General features: G+C 43.4%; 1 protein-coding gene across 1 annotated transcript; it reads left to right on the forward strand.

Moving 5' to 3' along the window:
• Positions 1-576: 576 nt before the first annotated feature.
• gnat1 (guanine nucleotide binding protein (G protein), alpha transducing activity polypeptide 1) lies at positions 577-21,687 on the forward strand. Its single transcript, XM_061923624.1, has 9 exons — positions 577-796; positions 1,857-1,899; positions 3,292-3,433; positions 3,539-3,696; positions 3,762-3,890; positions 3,962-4,091; positions 19,087-19,240; positions 19,303-19,496; positions 21,207-21,687. The coding sequence occupies exons 1-8, from the start codon at positions 691-693 to the stop codon at positions 19,491-19,493; spliced, it is 1,053 nt and encodes a 350-aa protein (XP_061779608.1). The 5' UTR covers positions 577-690; the 3' UTR covers positions 19,494-19,496; positions 21,207-21,687.
• The last annotated feature ends 19 nt before the right edge of the window (positions 21,688-21,706 follow it).

The following is a 21,706-nucleotide window of genomic DNA, read 5'->3' on the forward strand; positions in this document are numbered from 1 at the left end:
TTAGAATACTTAACCATCTTCAGATTAAGGTCAATAAGATCTGTGGGGTGAAACTACAAAGCTCTTTAGATACTTCTTTCTGGAATATAGAAATGTACCGCTGGTGTACTGATATTTGTATACATACAAAATGTGTTAAAACTTCTGTCTGGAATACTCTTTAAGAAACGTACTTTACATATGTTGATGTTTTCATGTACAATCAGGCCTTGGTATACTCTGTAAGAAATGTACTGCTAGTATTGTCATGTACATTTAAACTTTGCAAGTAGTGACATGTTAATGTGGTTTTGGCAGCAAGTACTTCCATGCTGTACTGCAAGTGTGGATCATTGAAGGAACTTTCAGCAAGAAGTTCTCCCGGCTCTGCTTGAAGATAAGAACTTGAGCCGATGTTCATCTTCCGCTGAGCACAGCAGAGTTCCTCCAAAGGTTAGATCAGCCGTGTTCACGCCCGTGCAGACGTTCACACCCCCCCGCCCAAAAAAACACTCCTGTCCTTGCGCCTCATTGGCCTTCCCTGGTCAGGTGGGCAGAGGAATCCCCAAAATCCTGTCCTAAGTGGGGAAAATACTGCCGACGTTCTACCCAGTGCGGACTGCAGGCGCTTGAAACGAGGCCATCAGCTGAGAACCTTCCTCTGACCACTCGGCCTCAGAGCAACAGAGCGGCCCAAAGCGGGACCACAAGATGGGGGCTGGAGCGAGCGCTGAAGAAAAGCGCTCCAGAGAGCTGGAGAAGAAGCTGAAGGAAGACGCTGACAAGGATGCGAGGACGGTCAAACTGCTACTTTTAGGTAAAGTCATGCTGCCTATTTACATATTTCATAAAAACATCTGCCCATGTCAACCTGAGGAGAGATGCACCCCAAGAAAAATACTCTAATTAAAAGTTCAAAATATACTCCACTCTACTAGTACAATTACAGTGGTGATAATTAATTAAGATACATAATAAGCTATTATCATGTCCTGGCCTTCAAATGTTCCCCCTTAAAAAAAAACACCACTGAATTGTTTTTATGGGGGAACAAATTTACATTAAAAAAGGAAATAAACCATATTTCCAAAGTATTGAATAAAGTTATTTTTGATGTTTTTAACCATTAAAATAAAAATGTCAGAACAAACATTTATGTCAACTCAATTTATGACATTTTTCTTAAACACTAAAGTATTACGTTGAGGTAACTAAAAAGATGGCAGTAAAATATCTGATGGTCTTCAAACATTATATAAATGATAAATAAAAATACATTTAAATACACAATTGTAATATTGTAATGATGATGAATAATTAATTAAATTTATTTCATTCAATGATTTTAACCCTAAACAATTAACAAATAGAGTATTATATGATCAGCATTTTTCCCCAAGACATACAATCCTTAGGTATGAATTTTATTAATAATCAAAAATGTTATTTGACTGATAGTAAAGTTGGAAGTGTAAAACATTTATTTTATAGTTTATCTAAGGATTAGGACATGATGTATTGTAATGTGTATTCTTATGATTTGTTAAATATTTTATATATGCTAGTCGGTGATGACAATGTAGGTCATCTTTGGAGCAGATTAAAAGTGCATTAAGAAGCATTATGAGTCATCATAGATCTTCTTCCACCAGGAGGACACGCCCCTAATGTTGCTCCCCCAATCTTTTCTGGGTAGCTCTGTCAGCTTCCCCGTGATTGGCTGAGAGCCCATTCTCAGCTAGCATAGTTGTTTGGATCAGGAAAAAAAAACATAAGCAGAAAACACATAAGTGAATATTAAACATTTTCAGCTTGTTCATGAAACATTCATTTGTGTTTTAATCATACTTTTTTTTTTTTTATCTTTGGTTATTTAGGTGCTGGCGAATCAGGAAAAAGCACAATTGTCAAACAGATGAAGTAAGCACTTTTCATTTCTGCATGTAAAATTAATAAGTCATTAGGAAGTCACAGATACCAAGGCATGACCTGACTCGGAGTCATATCATTACCATATTTTTAATATTTCAATGACCTTATTCATTAGCTTCATTGTGTATTAGAAATGAATATGAATGAAAACATATTTTAGCATCATGCAAACAACAACCACAACAAGAACTCTTCCATTACTAAGAAATGTTAAATAGTTTTACCCGTAAAACGGTACTGACTTTATTTATAGGAACTATTTAACTCTACGATAAAGTTATTAATCACCTCGTTTAATTGGCTGTTTTTCCACATTAAATTTGACTTCATTATTGTTCTTAGTTATATATTTTACTATAGTTATGTGGTCATTTTATTCCTAATAATTAATTAACAGTATAGTTATTGTATTAAAGTTTTACTTGAAGTTTGTTATGAGTTTTATTGACATCATTTTTAAACAGTTGGAAGGAATTACATGTGTAATAGTAAAAGTGCCTTCATCCATCCATTTTCTACCGCTTGTCCCTTTCGGGGTCACGGGGGGTGCTGGAGCCTATCTCAGCTACAATCGGGCGGAAGGCGGGGTACACCCTGGACAAGTCGCCACCTCATCGCAGGGCCAACACAGATAGACAGACAACATTCACACTCACATTCACACACTAGGGCCAATTTAGTGTTGCCAATCAACCTATCCCCAGGTGCATGTCTTTGGAAGTGGGAGGAAGCCGGAGTGCCCGGAGGGAACCCACGCAACATTTTTTTTTAAATAAAAAAACAAAACAAACTATTTGCAAAAGTCACAGCGTGTTAATTAATCTAATAAAATAAAATAAAGAAACTGCAACACCAACCCTATCCTAGCTTTACAATACTAAGGATAGAAATGTACAAAGCAATGAGGAGACATACAAATACAATATTAAAAAATTTCCAAAATCAACACTATTAATAATAATAATCATATCTATAATGATTGTAAAAATTTAAAAATTGATTCTGTAAAGAAAAAAATGTTTTTAAAAATTACACGAAAAACTTTTTTTTAATTGATTCTCAAAAATTGTGAATCAATTTATATTTGAAATAAATCAAGATTGTGATTTGGACGTAAATAGATTTTTTTAGCACCCTTTATATACAACATTTGAGAACAAAAGTTTTCAACATAATGTTCTGAGGAGGCCCCGCCCACAAAATTGAACTTGGTTGCAAATCTTTTTTTGATTGGTTGCATAAGACACACATTTTAGTTTTAGAGTTGAGATGTTCAACATTTCTCTCCATTGACATTGTTGTTATTACCTGATCTCCACTTCCTTTACGCCGGTCGCACTGATCGCGACTATCGCTAACGTAACTGTTTCTGCGGCACAGAATTATCCACAAAGACGGTTACTCGCTTGAAGAGTGCTTGGAGTTCATCACCATCATCTACAGCAACACTCTGCAGTCCATCATGGCCATCGTGAAGGCCATGACCACGCTCAACATCAACTATGGACACTCGGATCATCAGGTCACACACACACACACAAACACACACACACACACACAAACACACACACACACACACAAACACACGCACACTAACAAGAGTGAAGTAACGCCTTGAACTCCACAGGACGACGCCAGGAAGCTGATGCACCTTGCAGACACCATCGAGGAAGGCACGATGCCCAAAGAGCTGTCAGACATCATTCTGCGTCTGTGGAAGGACTCGGGCATCCAGGCGTGTTTCGACCGCGCCTCAGAGTACCAGCTCAATGACTCTGCTGGATAGTAAGAACGCTTCGGCAGAGCAAGAGTCAAAGTGAACGTGTCTGAGTGTTGTCTTCTGGTCTTAGCTACCTGAACGACCTGGAGCGTCTCGTCCAGCCGGGCTACGTGCCCACCGAGCAGGACGTGCTGCGCTCCAGAGTCAAGACCACCGGCATCATCGAGACACAGTTCGGCTTGAAAGATCTCAACTTCAGGTGACGAAGCGTTCTTCTTCGCCTTCTTTTCTCCTTTCTTGTCCTAAATGTTCTTCTCACTCTTGGTGCAGGATGTTCGATGTGGGGGGTCAGAGGTCGGAGAGAAAGAAGTGGATCCACTGTTTCGAGGGCGTGACCTGCATCATCTTTATCGCCGCGTTGAGCGCCTACGACATGGTGCTGGTGGAGGACGATGAAGTGGTATGATACGTTGCAGCACATGGAAGGAGGGGTTGGGGCATGAAGCTAATTAAACTCGAGTATTACCTCAAAGATGGTTTTATCTGCAAGTACCTCCGCTTACATAATATTTTCGATTCAAACACGCGGCTCAAACTCAGGGTCGTCCTTGTACGACATATTGTCAGTTTCCCTGTTCTATTGTTTATGCAGCGTGTATATTATGGGTAATATTATATTAATGTGGTGCAGATGTAAAATACCTCAGAAGAAGGATTCAGCTATGGGAGTGAGCGAGGGACAGAGAGATAGTGTTGCTTTGGACTTGATATCATATACTGGAAGTGATGAGAAATTTTTTGAACAGCCAGTCATAACTCAAAACACCATATTTACAAATATTCAAAGTGTAAATATGGTAGAATAGTACATGCAATGTTGTGTTTCTACAGATTTTACACAGTTCAGATAGAAAGGGTGAAAAAAATATAAAAAACGGCTGCAATTAGAGAGCGTCCTACCAGCTCCACCTGAGCAGGTGAGATAAGTTCCTCCCAGGTAAGATCCAGATAAGTTTAGTGGTCCATTTAAGCTTGCCATCAAAACCTGAGAGAAGAGACAAACCAATTAATGTGTACATAATTTAAATGCTTATAACAGTAGACACTTATTGCCATGTAGTCACATTTCCATATTGTTAAGTTAAAGTAGCAATGATTGTCACACACACTAGGTGTGGCGAAATTATTCTCTGCATTTGACCCATCACCCTTGATCACCCCCTGGGAGGTGAAGGGAGCAGTGGGCAGCAGCGGTGGCCGCGCCCGGGAATCATTTTTGGGGATTTAACCTCCAATTCCAACCCTTGATGCTGAGTGCCAAGCAGGGAGGTAATGGGTCCCATTTTTATAGTCTTTGGTATGACTCGGCCTTGGTTAGAACTCACAATCTACCGATCTCAAGGCTGACACTCTAACCACTAGGCCACTGAGTAGGTTCCACATTTCCATATTGTACAACATATTGTAGGAATGTGCCGATCGATCGGCCACCGATCAATATCTGACGATTTTCATGAATAAGTATGTGATTGCCATTGCCAATTATTTAAACTAGGGCTGAGCGATATGGCCTTTTTTTAATATCGCAATATTTTAAGGCCATATCACGATACACGATATATATCTCGATATTTTGCCTTAGCCTTGAATGAACACTTGATGCATATAATCACAGCAGTATGATGATTCTATGTGTCTACATTAAAACATTGTTGTTCATACTGCATTAATATATGCTACTTTTAAACTTTAATGGAGAGAAGGAAATCATAACTAAAAAAAATCACTATTTTTTTCTTACGGTGTTGATCTGGAAATGTTTGCCTTGGCATTTTGATGGTGTGGGCGTGTAGCACCGAACGGAGATGTTGACGTGCGGAGTACGTAAATATTGTTTTTAATATTGTTGTGCAGCACTTTGGAAACATTTTTGTTGTTTAAATGTGCTATATACATAAAGTGGATTGGATTGGAGTGAGCACTCTTCATTCACTAGCAGGGGACTTTTCAAATGATGCTACATATTAGCAGGAGGCTACTGCTACTTTTTATAGCAACGCTTTTGCCCCACACATGACAAATTATGGTTGTCTGTTCGACATATTCCCACTTGAAGCCAAACCACGGCCAGGCGATGGACCCCCTGCTGTTTTTGGGGGAATTCATTCTTCCTTCATTTGTTACCAGATTTGCACCTTCTTTCTCTCGTATTACCGCTAGCATCACAGCTAATGTTAGCCATGCTGCTATTTCTCTGCTCCGCGAGGGCGTATACATATGTGACATATGACGTGACAGTATGTAGAAGCTGCGCTTGCTGTCTGTGAGAAGGAGAGACAGGAAAGAGCGAGTAGAGCATGTAGTTTAATGCCCGCTGCTAAAAGCAACTGCGTGAGAACGCATACTCGAATATAACGATATAGTAATTTTCTATATCGCACAGAGACAAACCCGCGATATATCGCTCATATCAATATATCGCCCAGCCCTAATTGAAACTGTATTTATTTTTAGTCCTCCAGCTGACAAGCGGCTAGCAGCTAATTATGTGTCTCCATACACTGTGTGGAGCCGCTCTTCTAATAATAGTCATCTCCATTACAGCAAAAAAACTGCATTTCAAGTAATATTGTCACTGCAGACGAGGCTAAACATGCAAACCGAGAGCAACCCAGGAGCAGGCATGCTAATAGCATAGCTAACCGCTAAGCTAGCTTGAAACAACAGAAGAAACAAGTGTTTAGTAAAGTTTGAGAAGCGTAGATGGAAGCGGGTTACAGCAGAAAGTAAGCAATTGTGAACATGAAATGAACTAGTAGATTAATAAGAGTTGGAGAGAGGATAATATAACAACTGTTGGTGTGCCAGCATTGTCACAGTCAGTACACAGAACTTGAGAGGGCGCAGCGATCCATCAATTGGTAGTATTAGTATATGATCGATATTAAGGGTATTGAGGTTGATATTTTTATTTTCTCACAATAATTGTCTTGTTATTTTTGTTAATGTTTACAAACTATGGGAATAATTCCCTGGGCAACTTAGTATAAATACTGCAATATCACCATATTACCGTATTTTTCGGACTATAAGTCGCAGTTTTTTTCATAGTTTGGCGGGGGGTGCGACTTATACTCAGGAGCGACTTATGTGTGAAATTATTTACACATTACCGTAAAACATCAAATAATATTATTTAGCTCATTCACGTAAGAGACTAGACGTATAAGATTTCATCAGATTTAGCGATTAGGAGTGACAGATTGTTTGGTAAACGTATAGCATGTTCTATATGTTATAGTTATTTGAATGACTCTTACCATAATATGTTACGTTAACATACCAGGCACGTTCTCAGTTGGTTATTTATGCGTCATATAACGTACACTTATTCAGCCTGTTGTTCACTATTCTTTATTTATTTTAAATTGCCTTTCAAATGTCTATTCTTGGTGTTGGGTTTTATCAAATAAATTTCCCCAAAAAATGCGACTTATACTCCAGTGCGACTTATATATGTTTTTTTTCCTTCTTTATTATGCATTTTCGGCCGGTGCGACTTATACTCCGGAGCGACTTATACTCCGAAAAATACGGTATACTAATTCATCAAAAGATTAACAATGTCTCTCTACTCCATTCAGACTTGTCGATCCTCACATCAAATTGTGGCTGTTTTCTCCTTGTAACGGCGAAAATACTTCTTATCTAATGACTCACAGTATTTCTCCATCGTATCAAAGTCGGTGCAATGTTATTTTCCACTAAATAGTTGAGAAATATTGCGTGTCGCGCTATAGTAAATAATGACTCTTGGTGGATAAGCCCTACCAATATGGCAGCCGGTAATGCATTGTGGAATACTTTAGCCAAAAATCCGAAGGCCCCGATGGCTTGTATTCCGTCACATGACTTTTTCCCAGAGGTGAAAAACAGTGGTGGTCAACCAAGCCTAGAAGGCTGTTGTGCAGCAAGCAGCGCAAACTCTCTGAGTACACAAGCAGCCTAGATATTCCTGCAAAAACCAGATACGAACAAAAAATCGAACTATCCAATGGAATAGATCCCTATACTTTATAAAAAAAATTTAAAAAAAGAGTTGTCGTGTGGAGTTCCCAGACACATCATTCAAAACAGATAAAGACTTTGAAAAGCATGGAGGCCTACAACGTCTTTGTGTGTGGCTGGGTCAAGGAAATAGGTATCAAGACTCTCCCGGATAAATATGCATAGTTTTTGCTCGGGTAAGGTTGCATTTCACGATTCAACGTTGCACCTTGGGAGGACTCATCCATGTAAACATAGACAACGAGTACCCCACAGCTGACACCTGTGACCGCATATCCATTTAACACACTAATGTAACCTGTATGTTACTTCAATAAAGCACTGTACAAGTACTAAATAAAACAGTAAATGATATGTCTGGGCTAGATCAGAAGAACTAAATTCAGCTCTAGGAATGGAATAAAGACTGAACACAGGATTTATGTTTAAGTGGTACCAAATTATATTAAAGAATACCGGTAGTAGGAAAAATAACAAACAACATTGAACATATAAATTCAAATGGCCATTCACATATACATACATTCACACAACGTTCAGTTATTTACAACATCAGTATACGTGATTTAGTCCTTGTTTTTTACCAACGATGGTATGAGCGCAACACAAATACATAGTTCATTAAATAGGCCCCGTAAAGTCCACGTTGTGGTGGCAGTGTCCAGAGGGGTTTTCGTGAAGGGACGGGGGAAAAGTGAATGTTCAGGAGGACCGCAATGAACTTGTTGCGTTTTGGCAAAAAGAAGGGAAAACAGAGGGCGGCTGCTGAGAAGCCTCCTACCAGCCTGGGGTTCGGTTGGGTGGATTCAGTTCAAGTAGTTGGGTTCCAGGCATAAAGCTTCAGACTCTAGTTCAGGGGCTCTAAGCTCGCCATCCAACCTGGCCAATTCCGCAGATAAATCACTCTCAAACACTCCCGCGGACGACCCACGGCTCCGGTAGTCGGCTCCTGCAGCAACCTCACACAGTGTGTTCCTCTCGCTCTCACCGGTAGCAGCTGACTTCCGGGTTTTATGCTGTCTGCCAGCCGCGTTAAGTCACGTGACCGCGTGACGTAATGACGCACGCAAGTCACGTGACCGCGTGACGTAATGACACACGCAATAACAGCTTAGACGACGAAAAATAAATAGACAGGATATTTAAATGGGGTTTTGTCACCCGGGTTACATCCTCCCCCCTTTAGATCATGCAACTCCTGATGCAAGCTAAACGTCGCGAACATCCGATTTCAAAAGGTTGTTTGCTGCATAGGTAGTGAACGCTTCGTCATAGGCATTGACTAAACCATGAAATAACGTCTGAACAACGGAAATGAGAGGATTACCTAACACCGCATATTGAAGGCGATTAGGAGGTTGACGCTGACGACTAGGATGACTGATCACAGGCGTGGTTTCAACAACACGATCAGGCAAGTTCGCAGCTTCAGGTGGTAATCCTGCTGGACTGAGCAACGGCTCGGTTTGGCAGGGCGGTGCCTCTGCTTGGTCAAGGAGCTCTGGTTCATCCACAGGTGGGTCTTCAAATAGACCGGTTGGTGGTGTTCTGACAGGCTCAGGTGGGTTTTCACCAGGCTCGAGTTCCTCTTCTTCCACAGGTAAAGAAGCTTCAGATTTGGCAGAGGCCTCCCCATCAGAAGGTGAGCTTTCAGTTTCTAATACAGGATCGACAAGAATGACTGAAGGCACAGGTGAGGAATACACAGCCCTGGTCAGCGGCTGAGTGCGTTGTTCAGCTCCGGGTTCGACAGCATGCGAACTCTGGAACTGAAAAGTGGTTGGCGAAATCAGAACTTGAGGTCGATTCCATTCCTCTTCCTCCAGGTCTTCAGATTGATCGACGGTTACTGGCTTCCGGCTCCGGGTTACAGGGCGACGTGGTGGTGTAACTGGCAATGGATCTGGACCACCACTGGCTGGTAGAAAGGAGCATGGGAGGAGTAGATCTCTGTGGAGCGTACGATTGGGTCTATCTGCCCTGTTTTCAGGCTGAACTGTGTACACCGGCAGGTCCCCGGCACGCTTCACAACGACGTAAACATTGTGCTCCCATTTGTCTTCAATCTTGTGCTTGCCACGCAGCCTGACATTTCGCACAAGAACTCTATCTCCTTCCTCCAGACTCGACGGAGTGACTCGCTGATCGAAACGAGTTTTATTCCTTCCGCCAGATTTAGCAGCATTCCTCGAAGCAATTTCAAAACTCTCTTCAAGTCTGGACCGCAGGTTCTCAACATATTGGGAATGAGAGGTGGCTTGTCTTCCCCGCACAGGTAAGCCAAAGGCCAGATCTACCGGGAGTCGCGGTGAACGGCCAAACATCAGTTCGTATGGCGTAAAACCGGTGACATCGTTTCTCGTACAGTTGTAAGCATGTACTAACGGTTTTACGTGTTCCTTCCATTTGGCTTTCTTTTTGTTCTCAAGGGTCCCAAGCATGCTGAGTAGGGTCCGGTTGAACCTCTCGACTGGGTTTCCCCGAGGATGGTAAGGGGTTGTCCTGGTCTTTACAATCCCAGCGAGTTGGCACAGTTCTTTAATCAATTTAGACTCGAAGTCGGGTCCTTGATCCGTGTGGAGACGTTCAGGTATTCCGTAGCACACGATGAAGTTTTCCCATAAACACTTTGCCACTGTCTTCGCCTTTTGGTTTGCGGTGGGTATGGCTATTGCAAACTTTGTAAAGTGGTCGGTGAAAACCAGAATGTCTTTAATATTGCTTTGATCGGGTTCGAGTGACAAGTAGTCCATGCAGAGCAACTCCAAGGGCCGACTCGTCTTGATGTTAACGAGTGGTGCAGATCTTTCAGGAAGTGCCTTCCGTCTCACACAACGATTGCAGAGAATAAGATCAAGATCTTATTCTCTACGTCAGCTGCCATACGAGGCCAGAAAAAACGGGTGCGTACAAGGTCCAAAGTCCGCTCAATGCCCAGGTGACCCATGTCATCATGTAAACTGGTCAGGACTACAGACTTCAACTCCTCCGGTAACACCAGCTGGAAAGAGACCTGTTCTCCGTCATGCCTCCTCCGGTACAAGATGTCCTCTTGTATCTCGAGACGATTCAGCTCCCTTAGCAACAGCGCAAGGTCCGGGAGTTCGCTCCTTGCCGTTGGGGGAACCTTTTCCCCAGTGTCAATCTGGTGAATGACCTCTCTGATAACTGGGTCAGCTAGTTGCTTTTCCTTGAGGTCCAGATGTGACAGGGCGGGAACAACTGGTAGGCCATGATAGTCTTCACTGGCGTAGCAGTCAGGGACTGCGTTGGCTGACAGACTCAGAGACTCGACCAGGGTAATCTGACTTCCTGGGGAACTGCTGGGCTGACTGGTGACAAGACAGCGGTGGCAGATGGCAGATACGATGTCTGGGTCGAGTTCTTCCACTTCATTCTGTTCAACAACATGTTCTTCCGTGAATTTGTTAATCAGGTCCCAGTCCTTCTGCACTGACAGGTCAGCAGGTTGGTTGTGAGGGCGGCGTGATAGAGCGTCGGCGTCGAGGTTCTGCTTCCCGGCTCGATACTGCAGCTTGAAAGTGTAGGTGGACAGGGCAGCAAGCCATCTATGACTGGCGGCATCCAACTTTGCCGATGTTAACAGGTAAGTGAGCGGGTTGTTGTCAGTCACTACCACAAAGTGGGCCCCGTACAGGTAGTCATGAAACTTCTCACACACACTCCACTTCAGCGCAAGGAATTCTAACTTGTGTGCAGGATACCTCGATTCGCTCGCTGACAGGCCCCGGCTGGCGTAAGCGATTACTCTCAGCTGGCCTTCTTGGTCTTGGTAAAGAGCCGCTCCAAGCCCTGTGGTGCTGGCGTCAGTATGCAAGATGTATGGACGTTTTGGGTCGGCGAAGCCAAGGACTGGGGAACTGGTCAACTTCTCAATGAGTGTTTCGAAAGCTTGCTGACAGGTAGGTGTCCATCGCTCTCCGAAGGGCTGTTTCGTGTCATGAAATTTTGCTGGACTCGATCTCTTCTGGGACTTGGAGGTAGGTGTATAGCCCCGCGTCAAATCATTGAGAGGTTTGGCGATGACGGAGTACCCCTTTATGAACCTCCGGTAATATCCAGCAAATCCTAGAAACGACTTGAGCTCCTTCAAAGTTCTTGGAATTGGCCAGGTTTTTAAAGCAAGAATTTTGTCCGGATCGGTCTCGACTCCCTTCTCCGAAACTATATGTCCCAAGTACTTGACAGACTTCTGGAAAAATTTACATTTCTCGGGAGAGAGCTTCAGACCATATTCTTTTAGACGATGCAATACCCGCAGCAGCCTCCGCTCATGTTCTTCCAGTGAATCCGAAAACACAATGAGATCGTCGAGGAAAACCAGAACTTCCTTTAAATGGAGATCCCCCATGCTTTTCTCCATTAACCGCTGTAATGTAGATGGAGCGTTTGTTACCCCTTGGGGCATTCGGTTGAACTCCCAAAATCCGATGGGCGTTACAAAAGCTGTCTTAGCTTTGTCTTCTTCATTCATTTCGATCTGGTAGTATCCAGATTTCAAATCGAGAACGCTGAACCATTTTGAACCGGTCAAAGCGGAAAGAGACTCCTCCAGATTTGGCAAGGGGTAGGCGTCTTTAACCGTTTGAAGGTTCAGCTTCCTGTAATCGATGCACAAGCGTATGTCCCTGTTCTTCTTACGGACCACGACGATTGGTGACGAAAATGGCGACTCTGATTCACGAATGACACCAGCCTCCAGCAAGTCTCTGAGATGTTGTCGGACGGCCTCGATGTCATGAGGGTGAATGGGTCTGGCTCTGTGTTTGAACGGAGTTTCGTCATCCAGCTTTATGTGATGTTTCACTTTGTTCGTGCGTCCAAAGTCCAGTTCACTGAGTGCGAAGACGTCCGGGATCTGATGGAGTTTCTCCGTGATTCTTGTCTTCCACTCCGGTGGAATAGGTGACTCTCCAAAGTTCAGCTTTAGATTGATGCGAGGACTTTCAGATAGTGAACAGCTTGTTGACACGCTGTGCGACAAGATCTGCGGTGACACGGCAAGTTCTGCGATGGTGGAGAGAGGTGGGATGGTCACATCCTGGTCCGACTCGTTACTCAGGATGACCGGAATCTTCTTGTGGGATTGGCTTGGGAGCGTGATCAAAGAATTTTTGACATACAGCCCACCTGGCAGTGGTGAGGCGGGATGCTCCACAAGCGCCCACTGACCGGGAGACAGCATGCTGGTGGGGATGGAGCCATCGACGACAGTAGTGCGCCCAGCAGGGATGAGGACAGGCGACTTACTGGCTAACCTCACAACGCCGTCGCAGCCTTGTTGTTGTTGCTGGTGGCGTATTTGCAGTAGTTGCAGCACTGCTCTGTAGCCATTTGCCGTCGGCTGGAAGTTGGATAAGTCACTCCCCAAATGCTGGTTGTATAACGGCTCCAGTGTATTCATGCCGATTAATACCTGGGACTGATGAGCTTTGTCGTCAGGAACAACCAGTGCTAGCGTTGAGACGTCAAAGTCAGCTCCCAGGAACTCTCTTGGAAAGGTGACCACCATCTCCACATATCCGAGATACGGAACGACCTGTCCTGCAGCTCCTTCAACTTGCAGTAAGTCACGCAGGGGTTTCACCGGCTGATCCGCAAAATGCTGGTTGTAGAACGAGACTGGGATCGTAGTTACTTGCGATCCGGTGTCCAACAAACAGTTGAATTCTTCGCCAGCGATTTTGATGTTTGCTGTACAGCGGGATCCGACCAAGCCTTTAGGTAACCGGGATGGAACAGCAATAGTGCTTTGAGTCATTTCTTGACATTTGACATATTTCTTCTTTGGATTGGGACATTGTGGGTCCACAACAGTTCCGGTTTGCCCCACAACTGGAACTGACTCTGGTTTAAAGATGGTCTGAACGAGAAGTTCGATCTTTGCCAGCTTTGTTGCTTTTCTGCGAACTGTTTCTTCTTGGCAGCAACCAATGCAGAGTTCGGGGGGTTATCACAGTATGTCCTTATATGACCATCTTCACCACACCGATAGCAGTAGCCAGGCTTGGGAACAGGAGACGGGTTCTTTGGTTGCTTGCCCGCCCCCTGGCCCTTACCCGACATACCACCAGGCGTGGGCTTGAAAGCAGCAGACTGACAGGATCTTGACTGTGCAGCAGTGAGTGTTGCGAGCTGCTTCTGGACGTCGGCCAGCTGTTTAGCGAGCTGCTGCGTGACGTTGGTGAGAGCAGCAATCTCTCCCCTCTCTACACTGTCTGTGTAGGCGTACTGCGCATGGTTTGCAGCCCTGGAGCGTGAAGAGCCGAGATGTTGCTGCATACGGATGGACTTTGCTGCTTCACGATCCTCTTCAGTTCGCAGCAAGAGCAGAAATTCAGCAAACGTTGGGGGGTTCTTTTTCCTTAGTTTCAGTTGGAGTTCTGTTATTAGGGAGTTGTTCCAACATTCACGGCAAAACTGAGTCAGAAGATGTCTTTCAAAGTCTTTATTCAGTACACCGCCTCGTTTCACAGCCTGGTTCAGCGCCACCTGTAGACGTTGCAAATATTTAGACGGTTTCTCTCCAGCATCCTGGAACGTGTCCATAAACTTGGCGTATAGCTCATCACCATCCTGGACCGTGCCGTATGCTGAGTCAAGTGTCTGTAAATACACGGCTGGAGGAGCGTCCGGTTTCAGGTGCTTCACCATATCCGCAGCAGGTGGTAACAAGCTATCGAAGATCTTGCGTGAGCGCTGTAGGTCGGACACGGCAGGATCCTTCAGTAGCAGCTCTACCCCGGCACGCCATGTGTCATAATCGGACTCTGTTGGAGATCTGGGCGATCTTCCTGAGAAGGCTCTGAGACGCTGCGCTGACAGGTTCATAGCGCTATCGCCGTTCTTCACGATATGTTCGACTACATAACGTTGAACTTCAGGTGGGTTAAGATTTCCGTGCAACATGGCTGGCGGAGGGGGTCTTGTGCTGGTTTGGGCTGTAGGATCTGGCTGGACTCGTGGCAGCAGTTCCACGTGCTGGTTCGAAGCGGCAAGATCAGCCGAATGCTTTTTACTGTCTTCGGAAAGATCCTCGTCCTCAGTGGCGGTGGTGTGGAGCTTGTTGACCTTCTGACCAAGCAGAGACATCACCCCACTTAGAATGATTGAAAAATCTTGGCCGGTCAGTTTCGCAACTCTTTCTAGCTCAGAGAGGTAATCATTGGTCTTTCGCTTCCCTACCTCGTCCGCGTAGACTGTAGCGAGTTCTGAAATTTTATAAGCCACTTTTTCCGTATCACACACATACGTATACGGCAGAAGTGGACGTAACGCAACCAATGCGGCGCCTGAGCTGTACTCTACGACAATCGAACAGTGAAAATCAGATTCGGGTTCATCTATAATTTATTTTTTTGAAATAGACCCATACTGCTGTAAAAATTCAACTACTTTGTCGTCGGTTTTAGTTTTTGTCGCGTCTTCGATCAAAACTGCATTTGGAATCTTAATGCCATGTTTCTCGAATAATTCCATTTTTCCAAAACAATATGAGTACCACAAAAATATTGTTCAGTTATTTCCCTCCACTCCTGGCTAGCTCGCCACGTTATGTAACCTGTATGTTACTTCAATAAAGCACTGTACAAGTACTAAATAAAACAGTAAATGATATGTCTGGGCTAGATCAGAAGAACTTAATTCAGCTCTAGGAATGGAGAGTAATAAAGACTGAACACAGGATTTATGTTTAAGTGGTACCAAATTATATTAAAGAGTAATAGGAAAAATAACAAACAACATTGAACATATAAATTCAAATGGCCATTCACATATACATAAATTCACACAACGTTCAGTTATTTACAACATCAGTATACGTGATTTAGTCCTTGTTTTTTACCAACGATGGTATGAGCGCAACACAAATACATAGTTCATTAAATAGGCCCCGTAAAGTCCACGTTGTGGTGGCAGTGTCCAGAGGGGTTTTCGTGAAGGGACGGGGGAAAAGTGAATGTTCAGGAGGACCGCAATGAACTTGTTGCGTTTTGGCAAAAAGAAGGGAAAACAGAGGGCGGCTGCTGAGAAGCCTCCTACCAGCCCGGGGTTCGGTTGGGTGGATTCAGTTCAAGTAGTTGGGTTCCAGGCATAAAGCTTCAGACTCTAGTTCAGGGGCTCTAAGCTCGCCATCCAACCTGGCCAATTCCGCAGATAAATCACTCTCAAACACTCCCGCGGACGACCCACGGCTCCGGTAGTCGGCTCCTGCAGCAACCTCACACAGTGTGTTCCTCTCGCTCTCACCAGTAGCAGCTGACTTCCGGGTTTTATGCTGTCTGCCAGCCGCGTTAAGTCACGTGACCGCGTGACGTAATGACGCACGCAATAACAGCTTAGACGACGAAAAATAAATAGACAGGATATTTAAATGGGGTTTTGTCACCCGGGTTACATCAACAATTATTGACTCATCACCATAATAGATTGTTTGTCCCACTATCTTATGTACTGTACTTGTGCACAAAATAAACAATAGGGGAGACGTAGAAGTACCTTTCTTGACAAAGTATCATTGACTCTGACTTTCTGGTTTTCTGTTTGTTAAAAATTAAAATACAAACATCAAAATAATACTTCAATGGGATATACTAAACGAGTAAAATATATTACAAATATATCAAATAAACCTTTAACGATGTGGTAACTGCAAACTTGTGCGTTCTTCGACTCTTCTCCCTTGGACTGGAGTGCGTGCCACTTTTTTGTCGTCTTTCATGAAATCTTTCAGTTGTCTTCCGTGGCTTAGTTGTTACAGCGCCAGCAACCTGAGGGTTCATGGTTCAATCCCCGGCTTTCGCCATCTTAGTCATGTCGCTTTACCCTTGGTCCTGATGGGTCGTTGTTAGGGCCTTGCATGGCAGCTCCCGCCATCAGTGTGTGAATGTGTGTGTGAATGGGTGAATGTGGAAATAGTGTCAAAGCGCTTTGAGTACCTTAAAGGTAGAAAAGCATAGTAAAACTAATTTACCGTTTTTGATTTCGAAACACACGCATTTTTTTTTTTGAGATAGAGGGACAGACCCTACTTGACGACCGCGCATATTTAGTGAGCCGGACGTGACGTCATGTAAATCCAAGCAATAGTTTTATAATTGAGGCACAAAACACTGATGTAAAGTGCAAAAGTGCAAATTACTTCAATACCTTTATCTACTTGACTAATTCACACTTTAAAGTGCTTCCCAGCATAGTAATTTAATAACAACACATTGTTACCTTACGTTGCGTTAGAAACGGTAGAAAACCAGCTTAAACTCCAATGCTAACTTCTCGAAGCTAACTCAATGAACGCAGCTAGCTAAGCTAATTCATACAGAAGAATGGAGAGTGCCAGACTCGCCAATTAGTTCAAGTAGAATAGACACTTTTTTCACCTTTGTCGGTTCTGGTAGGAGGCATCCAACAGATGGATATGTTGCACCCCTAAAATGACCAAACGTCATCTCTTCGGTGCAATATTTATTCAAGAAACCCACGGTTCATATTACAGGCATTTTCTGATATACTTTTTTCCCGCTATTTACTGTTCCACTTCCTGTTTCCTTCTCGAGCATGCGCATTACACGCATAACCTAAGAAATGGCGCAGCTCCCCTTTCCAATACTCATAACCAATCATACATGGAGATGAATATGAAAAATTAAAAACATTGTATAATAAATTAAACAAAAACTAAATATGTATTATTCTATTTATGCATCATAATACAAGTTTAGATTTGAAATCCAACTGTAGTTTTAGGGTGCTACATATACATTCATTGTATGATTTATGATTTAGTTCGCCCTCAAAGCAGACTTGCACTACCGACTACCGGGTCACACAATGCGGCGATTGGTCCTGCTTGGTCACGTGATTGCGTGACGTAATTACACTGGAGTCGTCACCCGGCTTGCGTCATCACACTTTTATGGTATCCTTCTTGTGCCATTTTTGTGATACGTTATTCGAACAAGTGGGAAAATAATCTCTTTGCCACTAAAAAACTGAAATGGGCAGTCCTCTGTTGTACAAGAGAGGAAAGAAGTGAAACAAATATACTCTCAATAGACTTTGCTGATTGTGGTGCTTGGGAGGCACGTCTCTTCACATCAAAACCTTCTTTTACTACAATTGCTGACTTTTTTTTGTTGACGTTGTCAGGTTTGAATAATATTAATGATAAAATACTAACAATTACAGTTAAATACTAATAAGCAAAAAAAAAAAAAAGACAAGTGTGTGATTATATGGTCTTGCATGTAAAATGTGTGATATCATGTCCGATACAAGCAGTCCTGTAGCGTGTTTACTTGTGCGAAGCTGGACAGTCAGTTAACATCTAAAGGTCCTCCAATAAGCACACATGGTTGGTCTTATCTTCTATTTTAGTCAAGTAATTTACAAAATGTGATAGGCTGTAGGCTACTAGGAGCTAGCAACTACACAACAGCTAAACACACAATAGCACATAAGCTAGACAAACACAATAATTAATTGAACAATATTGCAGTCTATAACAGCACACATGTCAATACAAACAGTACTATATAACTATAGTTTTTTACTACTTGCACATACAAAGCCTCCAGGGAAGAAGAGTATTAGAGAGTATCCAGTAACAAACGTGTCCGCATCGTTCAATTTCCTGCATCATGAGCTTAATTTCATGAATTATTGTGGCCAAAAAAACAATTACCACTCACTATTTATTATGGTAATAATAAATAGGTTATTGTTTTTCATAACTACCATTGTTCTCTGTTTCACTTATATCACTTGATCAAACCTTTTCTAACATTCCACACTACAAAATAATAAAATAATATATGATTCCTGCTGATCGTATTAAAGTTAAAGTTAAAGTACCAATGATTGTCACACACACACTAGGTGTGGCGAAATTATTCTCTGCATTTGACCCATCACCCTTGATCACCCCCTGGGAGGTGAGGGGAGCAGTGGGCAGCAGCGGTGGCCGCGCCCGGGAATCATTTTTGGTGATTTAACCCCCAATTCCAACCCTTGATGCTGAGTGACAAGCAGGGAGGAAATGGGTCCCATTTTTATAGTCTTTGGTATGACTCGGCCGGGGTTTGAACCCACAACCTACCGATCTCAGGGCGGACACTCTAACCACTAGGCCACTGAGCCAATACTTAAGGTTCCAATGTTTGTATCGCATTGGAAGTGAAAGAGATCAGAGTTTTAAGCATGCTCCAAAATAAAACGAAAGCAAAGTCTAGTAATCCTTTGAGTGCAGACTCTTTCCTGAGTCCTGTTTCTGGTCTGTGCTTATCATCAAAGGTACCTTTCACAAAAAAAACCAAAGAAAAAGCCAACCTGTCGTTCTGCTACAGAGCAAATCTGTCGTGTTTCAGAACCGAATGCACGAGAGTCTGCACTTGTTCAACAGCATCTGCAACCATCGCTACTTTGCCGCCACGTCCATCGTCCTCTTCCTCAACAAGAAGGACGTCTTCTTGGAAAAGATCAAGAAGGCTCACCTCAGCATGTGCTTCCCCGACTACGACGGTGAGCTACTTTGTCCGTCCTCCTCCAGCCGGCGTTTTTAATGTTATAGTCTTCTTCTTCAGGTCCCAACACCTACGAGGACGCAGGGAACTACATCAAACTGCAGTTCTTGGACCTGAACATGCGCCGAGACATCAAGGAGATCTACTCTCACATGACCTGCGCCACGGACACAGAGAACGTCAAGTTTGTGTTCGACGCCGTCACCGACATCATCATCAAAGAAAACCTGAAAGACTGCGGCCTCTTCTGAAAGGTCTCACACACCGTGGAACATCTATTCATCCGTTACAAGTTCCAACCGCGGCCATCGCAACACATTTACTGAGACGTATTATGTGGCCTTCAGCTTAATACTGAATGGACCTTTTTTTTGTGGTCATGTGGCAGATGAGGTGGCAGCGAAAAGGACTGACGGTAAACGGTCTTACAGGTGTAAAAAGAAGTTGAACTAGTTTGGGAGGCAAGTCTTAACATAAGTAAAATAAATGAATATAATTAAATAGAATCATTTGAAATAAAATCAAGTAAAACTAAACAAAGTTAAAAAGAATTAAAATACAATTAAGTAAAGTTTTTTTTCACTTATTGTGAATTAAAACATTGTACTGAGCAGCCAGGAAGGCGACGTTACAGTAGGTTGGTCTTCGGTTAAAGTCCCAATGATAGTCACACACACACTAGGTGTGGTGAAATTATTCTCTGCATTTGACCCATCCCCATGTTCACCCCCTGGGAGGTGAGGGGAGCAGTGAGCAGCAGCGGTGGGTGCGCTCGGGAATCATTTCGGTGAACCTTTGATGCTGAGTGCCGAGCAGGGAGGCAACGGGTCCCATTTTGATAGTCTTTGGTATGACTCGGCCGGGGTTTGAACTCACGACCTTCCAGTCTCAGGGCAGACACGAACCATAAGGCCACTGAGCAGGTTGTTATCAATAAGGTTATCATCACCTTTTCAAAATGAAAGTCTTTGTTGTCAATTCAAGACACACATGGCATCCAAATGACGTTGTCTTCTCTCCTCTTTGTAATCACAATACACTGTATCGATACAGTATATAACAATAACAGTATAGAGAACTGTGGAAGTCGCTTCCTACCGGTTCCACTGACACACTTCACAGGAGCCAGGCGCGCAAAGTTGAACAAACTTTTAATGTAAATAGATTTTATCACAAGTTTTCTCTCCAGCGACTTTTCAGCCACGTCCGTATCCTCTCTCTCCTCCTGCTCCCGGCCGCTTACTGTTAAAGACAACAGATGATTAGATTAACACGTACCACCTGTGAAATCTAATCACCTGCCAGCTGTGTCTCGCCGTCAGCCCATGCCCCGCCCCTATCCGATGGTGCTCGTCCTCAGCACCATAGACAGAGGCGGTTTCGAAACACACACATTTTGCTCCTGCAGGCGCGCTGGCCACACCTCCCTCCACAAGAACATTTTAAAATGTTAATAAGTATGTACATTTTTCCAAAAACTTGTGCGACTTTAGACGTCAGTCATATAAAAGTGTAAAAAGAAGTTGGTAAAAACAAATATATACTTACTAGTACATATGTGGAGGGTGATGCTTGGGAGGCAAATCTCTTCACATGAAAAGCCTCTTCTTGAAATACTGTCGACTTCTTGTGTCATGTCAGACATATTGTACTGAGCAGCCAGGACTGACGCGTGTATACAAATATGTTGTTTTCTGGGTATCATCACATTCCCTTTCATGTCACAGTTATAAGATGTTGGCTTCCGCCCACCTCCAAAGACATGCATCTGGGGATAGGCTAATTGGCAACACTAAATTGGCGCTGGCGTGAATGTGAGTGTGAATGTTGTCTGTCTATCTGTGTTGGCCCTGCGATGAGGCAGCAACTTGTCCAGGGTGTACCCCGCCTTCCCTGAGAGGGACGAGCGGTAGAAAATGGCTAGATGGGTTAACTAACTGCTGTGATTTTTGTCTTCTTTGCAGAGTTGTGTCATGACCCTCCACCCCCATCCTCTAACTAAGCTAACATCGAGCGAGGACACCTGTCAATCATTTGGAACAACTCTTAGCTTTGGCGTCCGAGACCAAAGGTCAACAGAGACTAAATCCTGCAGAATTCACACTTGACTTTTCTTTAGTCCAGATATGAAAGGTTTTGATTGTTTGGAGCGCAATGTAAAATGAGTAGCGACATGACAACATGGAAAAAAAGAGAGAGCCCAGACCTAAAGCCTATCTCAATACCTGCAAGAGACGCACATCTGGGAGGCTAAACCAGATCAAAATAGATTGTACACAATGTACACATATATGTACATGTTATGTACCCAATGTACACAATACAGGCTAGCCATGGAATAGGTGCTCCTTTCTTAGATGATATTGCTAATTATGATGATTATGTGCAGAAAGTATTCCTTGTAAAAAATAAAATTTTGAACCAATAAAGCTTCTGTAGACAACACATCAGTTTCCCTTTGTTA

Source organism: Nerophis lumbriciformis, linkage group LG28 (assembly GCF_033978685.3).
Source record: "Nerophis lumbriciformis linkage group LG28, RoL_Nlum_v2.1, whole genome shotgun sequence".
Lineage (NCBI taxonomy): Eukaryota > Metazoa > Chordata > Actinopteri > Syngnathiformes > Syngnathidae > Nerophis > Nerophis lumbriciformis.

Excerpts from the sequence above, each read along its gene's own strand:
- gnat1 (XM_061923624.1), top strand. The coding sequence starts at position 691 with ATGGGGGCTGGAGCGAGCGCTGAAGAAAAGCGCTCCAGAGAGCTGGAG. Across the intron at positions 1,900-3,291 it reads ACAATTGTCAAACAGATGAA|AATTATCCACAAAGACGGTT; the intron begins GTAAGCACTTTT and ends TCTGCGGCACAG. Across the intron at positions 3,697-3,761 it reads CTCAATGACTCTGCTGGATA|CTACCTGAACGACCTGGAGC; the intron begins GTAAGAACGCTT and ends TTCTGGTCTTAG.